This window comes from Mizuhopecten yessoensis, unplaced genomic scaffold (genome assembly GCF_002113885.1).
Source record: "Mizuhopecten yessoensis strain PY_sf001 unplaced genomic scaffold, ASM211388v2 scaffold7695, whole genome shotgun sequence".
Taxonomy (NCBI): Eukaryota; Metazoa; Mollusca; class Bivalvia; order Pectinida; family Pectinidae; genus Mizuhopecten; species Mizuhopecten yessoensis.
The window spans coordinates 124555-141779 of NW_018407176.1; the positions used below are offsets into that span (position 1 = coordinate 124555).

Sequence of the window (17225 nt, forward strand, 5' to 3'; positions counted from 1 at the left end):
TACTAGGAAATTTGTCAAAATCTGTCAAAATACTTTCTTCCCAATGGAAGAAAAAGGATATAAAAGCTATCCCTCTTTATCCCTTATTTGGCCCGCCTCTCTGCCCCCAGGGGGGTGAGGTCCACAGTTTATACAATTTTGGTTCCCCATTCACCGAAGGGTGTTTCATACCAAATTTGGACAAAATCCTGTCATTCCTACAGCAGAAGATGGATTTTAATGAATGTTTCTCCTATTGGGACCTGCCCATCTGCTCAAAGAGGGGCCTCACTCACTGTTCATCAAAAAATATGTCACTTTTGCCCAAAGATGGTCCAGACCTATTGGGAAAAAATCCTTGAATCCCTATGGTAGAAGAAGGTATTTTAAGCTGTTACCTCTATTTCCTCTTTTGGGCCCCGCCCCTCTGCCCCCAAGTGTGTCGCACCAACTGTTTATACAAAATTTATTCCCTTGGCCAAAGAATGCTCCAGGCTTAATAATGATAAAATCCCTTAATGCCTAAGGTAGAAGAAGGATTTTAAAGGTTTTACCTCTATATCCCCTATTCGGCCCTGCCCCTCTTCCACCATGGGGCCCCCACAACCGTTTGTACAAAATTGGGTCCCCTTGGACCAAGGATACTCCAGACTTAATTAAGATGAAATCCCTTAATTCCTACGGTAGAAGAAGGATTTTAAAGGTTTTGGCTCTAGTTCCCCTATTCCGCACGCCCCTTGGCCCCCAGAGGGGCCAAACCCACCGTTTATACAAAATTTAGTCCATTTGGCCTAAGACTAACTTGAGATAAAACCCCTTAATCCCTACGGTAGAAGAAGGATTTTAAAGGTTTTGGCTCTAGTTCCCCTATTCCGCACGCCCCTTGGCCCCCAGAGGGGCCAAACCCACCGTTTATACAAAATTTAGTCCATTTGGCCTAAGACTAACCTGAGATAAAACCCCTTAATCCCTACGGTAGAAGAATGAGTTTAAAGGTTAAACCTCTATTTCCCATATTTGGCCCCGCCCCTCTGCCTCCTGGGGAGCCACACCAACATGTAGAGTTTATACAAAATTGAGACCCCTTGGCCAAAGAATGATTAAAACTAAATAAGGACAAAAACCCTTTATCCCAACGGTGCAAGAAGGATTTTAAAGGTTTAACCTCTATTTCCCCTATTTTGCCCCGCCCCATCTGCCCCCAGGGGGCCACACTAACAGTTTATACGAAATTGAGACCCCTTGGCCCAATAATGATTAAAACTAAATAAGGATAAAACCCCTTTATCCCTACGGTAGAAGAAGGATTGTAAAGGTTTTACCTCTATTTCACCTATTCGGCCCGCCCCTCTGCCCCCGGGAGAGTCACACCAACAATTTGTGAACAATTGAGTCTCCTTTCACCAAGAATGCTTCAGACTCTGTTCCCCCCCCCCCAGACCCTATTTGGCTCGCCCTTCTGCTCCCAGGGGGGGCCACAGCCACTGTTTATACAAATTGAGTCCCCTTGGCACAAGGATGCTTCAGACTAAATAAGAATGAAATCCCTTAATCCCTACGGTAAAAGAAGGATTTTCCCCTAATCCGCCCGCCCCTCTGCCCCTAGGGAGGCCACATCCACCGTTTATACAAAAGTGAGTCCCCCATGTCCCAAGATTAAATTGGGATAAAATCCCTTAATCCCTACGGTAAAAGAAGGATTTTAAAGGTTTAACCTCTATTTCCCCTATTCCGCCCGCCCCTCTGCCAAAAGGGGGGCCACACATACGGTTTATACAAAATTGAGACCCCTTGGCCCAAGGATGCTTCAGACTAAATTGTGATAAAATCCTTGATTCCCTATGGTAGCAGAAAGATTTATAAGCTTTTACCTCTATTTCCCCTATTGGGCCCTGACCCTCTGCCCCAGGGGGGGGGGGGGGGGGGGGAGCACAATCATAGTTAACACAAAAGTCGGTCCCTTTGGCCCAAGGATGCTCCAGACTTAATTAAGATAAAATCCCTTAATTCCTACGGTAGAGGAAGGATTTTAAAGATTTTACCTCTATTTCCACTTTTCCGCCCGCCCCTCTGCCCCCAGGGGGCCAAACCCATTGTTTATACATAATTGAGTCACTTTGACCCAAGTCTAAATTGAGATAAAATCCCTTAATCCCTACGGTAGAAGAAGGATTTTAAAGGTTTTACCTCTTTTTCACCTATTCGGCCCCGCCCCGCTGCCCCGAGGAGAGCCACACCAACAGTTTGTCCAAAATTTAGTCTCCTTTGCCCAAGAATGCTTCAGACTAAATTAGGATAAAATCCTTGATTCCCTATGGTAGCAGAAGGAGTTTGAAGGTGTTACCTCTATTTTCCCTATTTGGCACGCCCCTCTGATCCCAAGGGGGACACACATACGGTTTATACTAAATTGAGTCCCCCTGGACCAAGGATGCTTCAGACTAAATTGGGATAAAATCCCCTAATCCCTACGGTAGAAGAGGGATTTTAAAGGTTTTACATCCAAATCCCGTATTCGGCCGCATCTCTGTCCCCAGGGGGGCCACACCCACAGTTTACACAAAATTGAGTCACCATGGCCCAAGGATGCTCCAGACTAAATAATGATAAAATCCCTTAATCCCTACGGTAGAAGAAGGATTTTAAAGGTTTTACGTCTATTTCCCCTATTCGGCCGCCTCTCTGCCCCTTGAGTCTTCTTGGCCTAAGGATGTTCCTGACCAAATTTAGTCAAAATATATTCGGCCGTTCAGTACTAGTAGCGTTTTAATGGAAAAGTTGATGGACTGACGGACGAACGGACGACGGACGCTGCGGTATGACATAAGCTCACCATGGTCCTTCGGACCAGGTGAGCTAAAAATATAAACCAATGAAATAATATGCGACATGTTTTGTTAGATTTTTGTGATATTTATAAAGGTACGTCGATTGATAAACTATCGTGTATGATGTTGCAGGTAAATGTGACGAGGCGCCCCCTACCATTGACGATTCCATGAAAAACATCGCCAGTAAGCTCGACACTATTATCAGCCGACTGGAAAAACTGGACAGAGCAGACGGAGGAAAGCAGGAGGGAAGACTGCAGCAAAGTCCCCCCCAACTCACCATTCGCAGTGATACTCCCCTCTTCACCAGACTTTTCCCTACTCTTGGTCGGCAAAAGATCAATCTTGAATAATGAAACACGATACATATTTTTGATAGATAATATAGAAGTAAAGATCACAGCCAAGCCTTTTTATGTGGAAACAAAGTCCCGCAACTTATAAAAATGAGAGGAAATGTTCAGCTTTGGAATGTATATTATACTGAAACTCAAGAATGTATCACGCTGATGATAAACATATTGTCGGAGATGGGATTCCCCGATTCTACATATATGATCGTCAACCCATCCCCTCCCCCAGTATAAAATACTTTTAAAGACCGTCTATTAATAAAAAATATAAATATATGTTTCGTGATACTATCGCAAGTAGTTGTAATGCTAACTTTTCGGTATATATATTGATTGTTAACACTTAGTCGACACCTCTTGATGAAGATAGTGTCAATAATATTGTCAAAACACAATGAAAATCTCTCATATATTTAACTGTTCTTATCTGACGTTCACAATTTTAATTCTATAGCAGCAACATAAACACAATGTTGCTTAAAAACTGATAATCACGAGAACCCATCTTTAACAAATGTTTATGTTGTCGGAAGGATGGCTTCTATAGAAATTGTACAACTCCGTGTAGGTTTTTAAAATAATGACTTCACTATGAAATCATGCTTTTGTTGCATCACACCGACGTTGTTTGTAATTCATCTTTGTAAAACAGTCACATATACCTCATCTTTTTCCATACAGTCTGTTCTATTACGAAAGTATTATTAAATATTTACCAAACGAACGAGGTTTTTTTTGTAGTAAAACCAAAATCACTATGTGGAATGAAAAGTTTCTAATTGTGCATGCTAAAATCTGGGCCAACAACAGTGATTAATAAAAGTTGAAATAGCTTGCATAATTGTTGTAAAAAAAAGTTATATTATGTCATGTATATACACTGTAATGATTTATAAAAATGGTGCCCTTCGGTGTTAATTTGGGAAAATGAAAAGTATACAATTACCTTGTAATTGATTTTAATGTAGTAATAATACATGAAATTGTTATGTTAGTATTAAGACAGAGGAATTCGATATTATTTGTAACCAAAAGAAGGTATGTTTTATTAACGATAAGTCAGACCTAACAAAAGCTGCGCGGAAATAAGTAAGTATGTTATACTACCTTTTTACTTAACATACTGGTTACTTCCTAATCTAAAACATTCCTTTTTCATTATTTTTGTTTCATCTTTTTCCCCCTTTTAATGTCAAAGATCCTTGTCGATTACGGATGAATAGACAAAAGCGGGGAAGGCCCTGTTATATTGACTTGAAATTCCTAAGTGTATTAGATCATTTAGGTTTCGGAACTAACGTTATAAAATCGGTATATCGGATTACATCATACAAGCCGAGTATTGTTTCACTTGTAATATTAGTTTTGCTGTCCGGTTCAACTCATATGGGTTATAGTTTGTCCTTTTAGAGGTCACTATGTTGCATTATATGTTGTATACTAGCTGTGATACACTGTTGTTTACTGTTACTTGTTATGACGCGCCAGTGGATATCGAAGATTACTGATAGACACGTGAGAGGTACGAAACAGACCGGATTGATAGACACACAAGACAGACTGAATTGATAGTCACACAAGACAGACCGGATTGATAGTCACACAAGACAGACCGGATTGACAGAAACACAACACAGACCGGATTACTAGACAAACGAAACAGACCGGATTGGTAGACACACGAAACAGACCGGATTGATAGACACACAACACAGACCGGATTGATAGACACACAAGACAGACCGGATTGACAGAAACACAACACAGACCGGATTGATAGTCACACGAGACAAACCGGATTGGTAGACACACGAAACAGACCGGATTACTAGACAAACGAAACAGACCGGATTGGTAGACACACGAAACAGACCGGATTGATAGACACACAACACAGACCGGATGGATAGACACACAACACAAGCCGGATTGATAAACACACAACACAGACCGGATTGATAGACACACGAGACAGACCGAAATATTTAACGGAAATGAATGACCAGACATACAGACACAAAAGACAGACCGGATCGGTACACCAACGAGACAGATCGGATTTGTAGTCACATGAGATGAACCAGATGGTCGACACATGGGACAGAACGGAGTGAAATACTGGCAAATAAATGTGCATTGAAAATGAAAGTTTTGTTTTAATCGCTGCGGTAATTTGTTCGATATTTATTTTATTTGTTCGATATTTATTTTTTTAGAGTCATGAATTTGTGTATCGTGATGTTTAATGCGTCTAATGGAGCACGGAGAATTCCTGATGTTTTCTTTTACAGACTGAACTACGTAGTTACCATAGTCGCTGCTTATGTCATCTTTAGTTCTTTAATCCAGCTGTAAAAAAAAAACTTTTTCATTCGCTAATCAATCCTTGTTATTGCTCAATTCTGTTTGAAAGATCTTTTCCTTTGGCTAACATTTACTTGTATGAAAGTTCACCGCAGACCATACAGACAAGAAAAACAATTGATTCAGATGCTTTATTTCTTACTATGTAACATTTACAGTTATTTAATTTGTAATAAGATACAATTTCCATTGGATTCATTTTATTTGCGAAAACGATCAATACCTGATACATATATATTTAATATACTTCAAATATGCCAATTTTAATATTTAACTGTGAATACCATTTCAAAATTTGTAAGATTCCCATACAGTTTTGAATGTTGTGGGCCTTTTTAAAAATTGTTGCGACAATGCCAAAAAGCAGAAGTTTTATTGGTGTATGAATTTGTGGAAAGTCACAATATTTACGTGCTTGTGAGCATATACAATAACAGAGACACTATAGTTGATGCATGCACTGGTAACAAGGAAGGAATCAGTCGACATATTTTAAGATTATGTCGAAATAAAGCTTTGTTATGATTTTGCGGAGATAGGAATCTCGCATGTATGACCTCTGGCTATTTATCGTGATAATCCCAAGGGGTGATATCAGCTTGCCATTTGTGGATGCAAAGGAAATTATCACGTGATATACTAATAGCTTACTCTTATTAGATTGCTCACCAATATAATTCGATTTGCGTTTTGTATGTTGGCCATATAACGAGGTTAATAAGTGGCAAGTCGATCCAACGAGGTGAGATGATATACTTTGAAGTTGCCCGAAAATAATCTTGGTAAAATTCTAATTAAAAAGTTCTATCACTGACACAAACATAATCATTATTTTGTGATGTTTTGTAAAATTCTGCTCCCCATCAAGTTGTAAATTGATGTTTTCGATGGACGTTAAAGACATATTGGCAGAGGATTTGCAGTATATTTACAATTTCTGTACGGAACTCTCAACATAATTCTAAAGCTAAAAGTGCAATATATATACACTAACTTGACTTTTGCAATCGTGTCTTTTTCACATGACAAGATAACAATTTCAGCAATATTTTCACTCTATAAATGAAAATACCTCCATTTTGTATAGTGTTTGTAGGTTTGAATGAAGGTACATTATTTTTATGTATAAATGACTTTTTCAGTTTTACGGTCTTGTGTTATAAACGACAACAGGATTAGAAAAAAGAATAGTACTTCTTCGTATAATTTTATTTACTTTTCTTATTCCCCAGCTTATCACTCAGCCGGGTCGTCTGTAACAATCAAAATGTACTGAAAGTGACTCGTTTGTATAACGAGACTGAAACATATCTCGAGGTAACGTGCTGATACGCCAATATGAAAAGTAATGCAGTATAGATTTTAAGTAGTAGAAGTTTCAAACGTGGTGAACCATCCTAAGAATTACTGTTAACATCAACACATCTAAGTCAATCCTAGCACACCCTTGATTTTCTTCCACATGAACCCAACTATCTCGTAGTCGTTCGTGCCTTGTTCGACATTAGCCTTGACCTCTGTGAATGCATCGCCAATAATGGTGAAGAACATACTCATTAGACCCACATACACGACACCCACAAACGTGAAGAAGAAGAGCGGTCCGAGGACCTTGTTCACGTCAGCCATGGCGGCAAAGTCAAAGGTTCCGAGGGTGAAGGCGAACATTGACTCAGCGGAACCCAACAAACTGGCGTAAGCAAGAATAGAAGTTCCAAATAGAAGATGTCCACAAGCTGTAAACGCGAAGAAATATAACGCAAAGGCTATCGAGAAAACCTTCAGATCTTTGGTTGCTACTTTGATTGTGTCCCCAAGCATGTTCATTTTCTTGTTGAACTGGAGCAGTTTTAGGAACTGGACAGTAGCCAAGAACACAACACACGCCATCATCCATCCGAACAGCTCATCATACATAGCCATGGATTGGAAGTTTACATAGTCAGCTGTAACCGAAAATTGAAACGGATTATAATTGAAATAAAATACAATTATTCAAACGAAAAGCTTTAAAGGTAATTTAGACAAATATCTCTTTATCAGCAACATAAAAGTACAGAATCGAAACAAAACGTCGATAGACAAGAACAGAAATCGAGCAAAACACAAGGAATAACATCCGGATCCAATACAGACACAAATATGAACGAGATAAGCGTGTTGTGCATTGCAAGTAGCATCTCATAACATGTGTACATTTAAATGGATATGAATATATATAAATTGTAGCAAGAGTATCACAAGGCGGAACAACATATGCCTGTCCCATTTAAAATGACAACATATAATCCTTCTTATACACTAGTCTACCTAAATGAATGGAAATATAGAAAATATAAGAAGAATCAACATTTGGTCTGTATTACTCAGCACAGTTGAGAACATTGGATGTGATGAAAGGATAAAACAAACTTTACTTAATCAGCTTAGGCTGAAGGAATATTTCATATATTCTTTATGACCATTAAAAAGTTTATTTGCATCGCGATTGCTTCCCTTCTGTCACATTTCAAACCATGAAATTAAAATTGTCAATAATTGATTCATCTAACAAGATTAAAACCAAATATATCTATGATTGCTTATATAACTGACAGTTTAAGCTATTAAACTAAGCGTAAATATTGACCACGTCTCCAAGAATCCTGTCATATTTGATTAAGCTAATTCGTTGGCCAATCAGACGGTAGTATGCTAGTAAATTTTGTGCAGTTTTTGATAACCTTCAAGCTTAGGTCTTATAACAGTATAATATAAATATTGACCAAGTTTTATCAGAATCCGGTCATATTTGACTAAATTATTATGAATCAACCATCACCAAATTGGAGTTCAGTATGCTAATTAATTATGCACGGATTTTCTCAATGTTTAACTTGACCTCAGTCTTTGTATACTGTACTTGTATATATGCATAAGTTTCATCAAACTCAAACGATAATAGGCAAATTATCGTACGGAAACCAAAGTGTAAACTACGTATGTATAAGGGCATTCCTTCGCAAATTACAGTCGGATAATGGAGGTAACCGAACTTTCTTCTAAGAGCATGGCAATTAACCTTCCTATAGAGTTTGAAGCGTTGGAAATTACTCGAGATATAGCGGACACTGTTTTTTCGATTGTATAAAGAGTAAAATCTCCGTAAATTAATATTTAAAAAGTATATACATACCCTTGTCAGGATCCTTTAATGCTCGCATCGTTAACTCAGAAAGAATTTGTTTGAAAGCATACATTGCGATGACGGCAATGCAGAAACACAAAAGAATGAATTCAAGCAGGTTCCAGAAGCGGCCAAAGTACTTCATCTTTTCTTTTCGTACTTTCTTGATGCAACGAATGAAGAAATACAGACTGAAGCAAGCGTAGATCACTTGGAATATGACGACCAGAATACCGAAGGCTCCCACATAGTTCAGCAATCGGAACACCTGTAGGAAAGATTCAAGACATTGACAATGGAGAAAACATCAGTGGTAATTGTTAAATATTTTATTAACTGTTGAATCAACGGGAAAAGAGATACAGATCATTTGAAATACAATACCGGTGGACTGAGGAACAGTGAAAAATAAACACTCTTGGATGAAGATCAATCACACGTTTTAAAAACACTAAATACTTAAATAAACACCATTTTCAAATCAAATTTACCGTTTAACCACTTAGAATTCAAATGAATTCATACTCTTCATTTCCTATAAAAACAGTATATGATTTAATGAATGTTCATCATACCTTGAATTCGATCCTGGCTACAGCTCCACCAGATGATACAAACTCAGTCAGCAGGATGGCAGAACTGAACAAGTTGATGTTAGGATTATATACAGCAAATTCAAGGAACACGCCTCGAGTATAAACATCCAACCACACATCTTTCTTCAGCTTTTCAATGATCCGGTTTGTCCATGTGACATTGCGTTCGAAGAGAGCAACGTAGCCACCTCCCTTATAAGTTGAGATAGTGCCCATGTAGGGAGCACTTTTCAATTTAACTGAGTTCTGATACACCCATGGCGACTTTTCCTCCTTTAATGCCGTGATGTTTTCCTCTGGAGGCTTTTTCCAGCCGGGGAGATAGTGTTTTGCATCGTCATCAGTCCAGCCATATTCATCACGACAGTGTTTGATCATCGTGGATAACGCTGGATTTACAACGCAAGTGTCTATAACAAACAAGAGGTATATGGGACTAAATCACTAACTTGGTCGTTTGTTTTTGATTTTCAATTTGTTGAATACAGTATATGATGACGTTAAGGATAGTCTTTTAAATAATCATACTAACAATTTTCCCCTTGAACCTTCCCCACGCCCTGATCCTCTGTTAATACAACATTTAATCCCTTTGGAAAATGGGTCATCTCGAGACCACATGAGGTAAAATTACTTAACCGTTACTGAAGGAATACGAATTAAAAATTAATTTACTATGTTGAGTAAATCGGCCTAATAGTTAATGGAGAGTTATGCGGACAAGGATTTTTAACAAAGAGCTATACTTCCATAAAAAAGGGTCGGAATGAAAAAGTGCTACCTATATGCACGAAGTCAGAATGAAAATACTATATCTGTTAAGTTTCATTGAAATTCGGACAGTAGTTAAGGAGGCGGAATAAGTTTTTTAACAAAGGGCCATAACTTCTTTTAAAAGGGTCGGAATGAAAAAAACACTACTTGGATGCAAAACGTCAGGGGGTAGTTACAATATATGTAAAGTTTTTTTGAAATCGGCCCTGTAGTTTAGAAGAATTTGTCTGGACAAGGATATTTCAACAAAAGGCTATAACTCCTTTTAAAAGGGCTGGTATAAATACCTAGATGCACAAAAACTTAGTTATCATAAATAAAAACGTTCGTTGAAATTGGCAAAGCAGTTTTGTTGGAGTTGTCCAGACATGGAAATTTCAACAAAGGCCCATACCTTCGAAAGAAATCGTTCAGAATAAAAAAAACCAATTGCAGGAGGTAGTTATCATTTCTGGAAACTTTCGTTGAAATCGGTCCATTTCTTTAAAAGGAGTTGTCTGGACAAAGATTTTTTACGGCCAGAGAAGCTGATTCCAGTATACCCCCTAACTTCGTTGCTGGGATATACATATGGTTAAGTTTCGTTTCCCATATTGAAGCAGAACAAAACATATATTCCCCGTATAGGTACTATACCCGAAAACGTCTATGCTTTTCTACTCAAGGGAAGAACACCATTCATTCTAACAAATTAGGCCTCTTAGACCAGGGATCATACAGACAAAATTGGGCAAAAATCCCTTATTCTGACCATGTCCAACTGCCGCCGCGGGAACCACACCTTCCGCGTGTACAAAGATGTGTCCCTTGACCAAAGGATATCCCGAACCGAATAAGATTTAAATGTTTTAAACTGTTTGATATGATGAGCTGAAATATGAGCACTAATTTCCCGGGTAAGGACGCTCCTCTTTAACCCATAAAGAGGGATAACCCACGTTTAAACGAACCATCTTGGCCCAAGGATGTGTCAGAATAAATATTTCAACCGAATTGATTCGTAGGATTTTCAAATTTAACTAATTCTGCTCTTAGCAATACAGTACTTAAGATTAAAGTTAGCCAAATCCCATTAGGCATTATGAACCAATAGCTCTTGGTCAATCACCTGTCGAAAAGATTGTTGGCTCATCGATTATTTGCTGCGAAAACATAAAATGGAGAATAGGACGAACAAGAAAATCAGCCTGTGAAATCTGTATGCCCATACTTTTAAAGAATTTCTAAAGAAACACTGTATGTGACAATGGACTGTACTATTTACAACCAGAAAATATCAGCAATGCTTACAATTACCCGCCCCTTACTAGATCTTTGGTGAAAATCTATTTATAAATACGTTTTACCGTGACCTTTTAATTTCAATTTCAAATAATTTTATTGTCAAAAGACAAGCGGATTTGGCAACAGGCCTAGTCTATTAAAGAGAAGCTGTTAAAAGAGCATACGTAAGAAATAAAAAAAATAGACAGGTAACGAATACAGCATAACGACACCGTGAAACAACCATTTCAATGGTACTTGTACTTACTTTCCTTGACCCTTAGTTGCCGTAGACGTGGTAGCCCAACACGACGGGATTCCATATCTTTTATACACCGCTTGTCCCACCAGGGTTTTACTTCGGTACCGTTGGCGTAGTGAGTGGCGTACAAGTTTGGTATCAGTTTATTCTCCAGCCAATTCCAGTAATCGGTCACTGTAGAAATCTAAAGGAGTAGATATTAAAATGTCTGGGACTGAGACCATGGTAAGGAAAATACATACCTGTAAGCAATACCGATCGATCCTAGTCAAGGTGTGACCACTTTGTGATGGAGGATAAAACACTCAACTTAAGTGTACTATAAAAAAAATGTCAAAAAAAGAAGATAATGCGAAAGTGTAAACAAGTCGCATGGAAACTGTAACATAAGGACAGTCAAATATGACGCTTTGGTAATAGCTCACATTGCCTTTATACATCTATGTATCGAATTTGAGATAAAACAGAAAATATCTGTCATTTTGTACAATGACCAAACAGATGTCATATACGAGTTTCAGTTCTAAATATCGTGATATATCTAATAATCATTTTGAGCAAAATCGAATTATAAATGAATTTCGACCAATCAGAAGCCCGTTATGATTTTTTTTTTGTTGAAAAAGTCCACGTCTGATTTTTCAGACTTATGGATTGTCACATATCTGTATAAAAAATATATGTTTTAAAATAGTAAATCCCATATCTGTATCAAGTGATTATATATCGAATGTAATATTTACCTTCTCGAATCCGCTACCTAGGGTATTTTTGAGATTGTCAGCCATCAGGAAGGAATCAGAATCTCGGGTCTGGTAGGATAAGAAGAAGAGAATTAGCACAAACAATGCATATATGCCTATCTCCCTTATAACCTCTTCCATTTTCAGTTCCATCATTCGAAGCTGTCGTTGCTCTCCTAGCGTTTTCATATCCGGCGGTTTAAGTTCACTGTTTTGAACCTTTCTTCTCAGTGCAATTTCTGTTAAAAAATAATACAAGTAATATTAACGCAGGGGTTTCTTGACGAAAACAATAACTGTGTTGATGGTATACACCAATGTGATGAAATGGACTTTTATTTATCGAGTGAGGATCAAAAACGTAATGCCAGAATCCTGAATGGAGTACACTTGACAACAGAAAACAATAGTGTTGCCATTGATTAGTCTGCTAGAACGATAATATCAAAACGTTGACAACCACAGGTGTTTACCGTAAATGTACCCCTTATTCTTTAGTTAATGAACAGTTAATCCAACCTATTTTCCAAACAATAGTCGAAAACTTTCTTATGATCATTAAATCAAGTATATAATAGCATTGGAACACTGTATACTCCATACATACAATGGATGGAAAATAGATTTTCCAAGGACTCAAAAGATTTTGCTCGAACTTGATCATTCCTTTCTCAAGAATGTTCATTGTATCAGAAAACTCGACTTTTCCACTTTTTCCACTAACATATCTACTACCGAACTGAAGATTTTTATTTCTTAACAGTAACACCCCTGTTTCCCCACCGTTCGATGTTAACATGAAACAATTGTTCGGTATTCACGAGCTTGCTCGGAATATCATGATTTGAAGTTGACTGCTGACGGACAAACTTAAAAACAGGGTTTCCAGAGATGCAGTTTGACGAAAAGGATGGGCAAGTTTTATGGTCGTCATCATGAACTCTTTGGGAAATAGTTTAAGCCTTGTGTGAGTTGCTTGAAGACAAATCCATCAATTTACATTGGTAGAATGCAATATAGCACAATGGACGTATCACAACTACTTACCGTCAATAGCAGTATTGCTCTTTGCAGTGAACTCTTCGTCGTGGGCTGCTATTACATTATTAAGATCTTCGCCGGGATCTTCGTCATCTAGATCAGGCTTCTTCAGGATACAGGCAATAAAAGCGACCAGGACGAACACCTACAAAATATAGAATGCAAAAACCCGCAAACGTTAGGGGAATGCATAGGTACTTAACAAATAATCATATGGAACAACACGAATATTTAACATAAAGAGGAAGTTAGAGTTTGCTTGCATAAAATCCGAGCAGGTAAATTTACGGGTGCTTGGCAACACAAAATCTTATCAAGAGACGAATACATAAACAATTGCAACGATGTGAGTTCATGACTACAAAGGGGAGCAAACAAACAGATAAATTAGGAATGACTATGACTTCAAGGAGACCACGGTCCTTGACGAGTATAAATACACCTGACACGAATGGTCCACAAGCTAAAGGAGTATACACGTACAGTACGCGCATGGTTATATTGGTTTGTAAATACGACATTATTCCTTTCTGCATGGTTACAGGAGACAACAATCCCTTCATATAAATGACACTCTGTATTTTAGAATATGCAGATCTTGTATTGGTCATCTGTACCCAGTCATTGTGCAAGTTTTACCACTGGTTTAAAATTAAGTACTAGTAATACTTGTTTCAGAGAAACAGACATCGTAACGCTAAGTAAATGATATAATATAAGGATTTTATAAATACGTTTTACCTTGACCTTTCAATTTCAATTTCAAATAATGTTATTGTCAAAAGACAAGCGGATTTGGCAACAGGCCTAGTCTATTAAAGAGAAACTGTTAAAAGAGTATACATAAGAAATTAAAAAAATAGACAAGTAACGAATACAGCATAACGACACCTGAAATTATATATTCAGTTAATTCAACCTCCAATCAACAACGCTGAAAGGTTTTACATTTCAATATCAAGAACGCATTTATAAGATGTTAGTTTTTCTTTACTTAAACAAACATCAGAGGGGCCCATCCTATCGGTATTATTTGTAATATGCCATCTATTGGGGCTCTCAAAAGGGAATTATTATATTCACCTGATATGCATGCTTACAACATGAGTCTTAAATATCATTTTATTGTTTACATGCGCTTATGCTAATTAAGACATTTTGCAGGTAAATTGAACTCGTATATATTTGATTTTCAGCGAAAATACTGCCCTGTCTGTATGTGACGTTCTCCTGTTGAAGATTGTAATCACTTCTTCCACTGTCCTTGCTATTCTAGACAAACATAACTACTCCTTAACTCCATATCTTCGTCATACTATTCCACTAAATAAGTGATAGGAGACGATGGTTTCTACCCTGATGAAAAAAGGGAGATTATGTTCCTCACCTTGATTGGTTGTACGACTAAAACGGATTGGAAAAAGGACATGAGGAAGGTAGTCAACCATTCATTGGCCTTCTCTGGTCCCCACTCCATACTGTACAGAATGGTGAAGAAGCCGGATGACGTGATGCTAAAGAAACACACTGGAACACGAAAATCGATACGATATAAGAAACATACTGCATGACAAAAACCGATATAATACGGTAAATTTCCTCCCAATTTTACGACGTAGTTCAGAAGCCAAATACCAGAAGGATCATCAATTAAAATCTGTAGTGATTCACACTTCGTATCAAAGTTTGCCCCTCTCTCTTTATATAAACATTACAATTTCAATGCTACACATTTCATTTCATGTTCACACGTGATATTGGGTAGATGAAAATATATTGGTTGAAGGACTACTCACAAACCCATGCAATGTATATGCACCAATGAGGTAGAGTTCCAGGCTTCTTCTTCCTTTTCTTTTTCTTTTGAGCAGAGTCTGGTATCCCAGCAATTTTCATTTCTCGAACACATTCATCTGGATCGGGTTCAGATTGGTACTTAGATTTATGACGCTGAAAGTTGATGAAGTTTGTAATTGATTCTTTGAACCTCTGCCACCGACTTTTCATAGGAACACGGCCCCATGTCTGCGATTGCGAAGCAGACACACTCTTCCATTTGCCCCTTTTTGGGACCTGTTGGTTTTTATGCATGACACCATTTTTCCTTGGGCGACATTTCCGAAAAAACGTCATCAGAACGAAATTCACCGGAAACACTATCATGGTGCTAGCAAAGCTAACGAAGAGCTGAAAAAATATCACATCTAAATGTTATAATAAAATTAGATTTTTTTAAAGAAAAGCAAATAAACGGTCGAATCACATTAACGTTATTTTCATTCAGTATCTACACTTCTATTAAATCATATGTTATATTAGAACAAAAGTTGCAGCAACAAATATCAGGCAGTTTACCTGCTGAAGTGTGAAGGATATCGGTCCTATTTTCATGGCAGATGTGTTAGAGGACTTGTCTTCAGATTTGAACCACATGGCGTTGGTAATCATGGTCATAAAGAGAAGGGAAACACAGCACGAGATTCGCTGTACCCGGGTAAAGTTACTTCGTGTCGGGCGGGAGAACACGGAAAACCATAAATGGTCGTTTGTCAACTTCTTCTTGACTGAGGACGAGAACAGTTGTTTAAATGCTGCTAGATCCTCTAGACCAGCAACAGGCAAAATTCTATCTACCATCCCGTCGTCCTCCTCCACAGCCAGCCACCGGTCACACAGGAAAAAGTACCTTACAAACGAAACACTTGTTAAGTATACAAGTTACCTATAATATAATTACCTAAAGCATGCGAATGCTAACTCCCCGTCACATTTGTAAACTTCTGGCATATTTACTAGTGTCTCAAGACAGCTTTCAGAATGATTGTTGGTTTATAAAGAAAAATAAGTTCGCGGTGTTTCAATTAAAATTCCTGACAGACTTGTTAGTGTTTAGAAATATTTGTTAGTGTATCTGGTACGGTTACGGACACGCTTGCTGATGTTTGCTAGTTTGTTTAGTTTACTCGTTAGTGTTTTTAAGGTAGTGTAAAAATCGACTTCCAGACATAGTATTCAAAATAAACTTCCTGGTGTACATGCCGATGTTCCAAGAATCTTTGTAGAATATTTGTAAGTGTTCGAAAACAAATCCTGAAATATTTTCTAGTGTTTCAGAATGCTAAATGGTGTAGAAAAAAACCTTCCTAACATGATGGATACTGTTTGATGAATCTTTTGAGACTATATTTTTAACATACTCATTATTGGTGTTCGGATTTTTTTCTTAGAATAATTGTTAGTGTTTGAGACAATATCCTGGCATAGTTATTAGTGTTTTTAGGAAACTAACTAGAGTAAAACGTAGATATGTGCTTTTATATGTAAAGTGTCTACGTCATCAGTGTCTCCGATCTGTATTACATGTAACTAGACATATAAATAAAAGGCAGCTAATCCGCCAACCCGCTCCCATATAAAAAAGAACTGTAAGCTAAAGGCTAACTTAGATAAGGTATTCATAGTCACCCACCAGTAATGATTTTATTATTTACTGAGCTGTACACATGTTTTAGTATGCCCGATATATATGTCAAAGTGACATACTTTCTGTACTCCCTCCCCATGCCAAAACCTACTTGCACACGAAAATCGTGTTAGCCCAGGTAAACCAGCATAATATATCCGAAAACAAATGTTTCAAGAGGTTGGGGTAAAAGGTAAAATAGTAGGTCACAGTGACCTACTTTTTGTATTTGACATTTCACCTTTCCATACAGAGACACACATATTTCATTCTGATTATAAGAATATACATATCCTTCTGCTGCTGTCAGTGCTATAACATAAGTAAAAGTTTAGTAATAGCGGGGACAAACTAAGATATCCTCCTCAAGCCGCCATATCCCCCCCCCCC

At 37.7% G+C, this 17225-nt stretch overlaps 2 protein-coding genes across 2 annotated transcripts in view; one reads left to right on the plus strand and one right to left on the minus strand.

Annotated features, from left to right (window-relative positions):
• LOC110454143 overlaps nt 1-3367 on the plus strand; it is a 46920-nt gene extending 43553 nt beyond the window's left edge. The window contains exon 34 of the mRNA XM_021503520.1: nt 2940-3367. Within this exon, the coding sequence (XP_021359195.1) occupies nt 2940-3163 (224 nt within the window). The 3' untranslated portion in view covers nt 3164-3367. The remainder of the gene's footprint in view (nt 1-2939) is intronic.
• A 2288-nt stretch (nt 3368-5655) lies between these two features.
• Nucleotides 5656-17225, minus strand: part of LOC110454144 — a 36989-nt gene continuing 25419 nt past the window's right edge. Inside the window, exons 16-24 of the mRNA XM_021503521.1 lie at nt 15728-16058; nt 15169-15559; nt 14760-14899; nt 13379-13517; nt 12332-12570; nt 11595-11772; nt 9269-9699; nt 8703-8961; nt 5656-7473 (exon numbers count right to left, since the gene is read on the minus strand). Coding sequence (XP_021359196.1) covers nt 6953-7473; nt 8703-8961; nt 9269-9699; nt 11595-11772; nt 12332-12570; nt 13379-13517; nt 14760-14899; nt 15169-15559; nt 15728-16058 — 2629 coding nt within the window. The 3' untranslated portion in view covers nt 5656-6952. The remainder of the gene's footprint in view (nt 7474-8702; nt 8962-9268; nt 9700-11594; nt 11773-12331; nt 12571-13378; nt 13518-14759; nt 14900-15168; nt 15560-15727; nt 16059-17225) is intronic.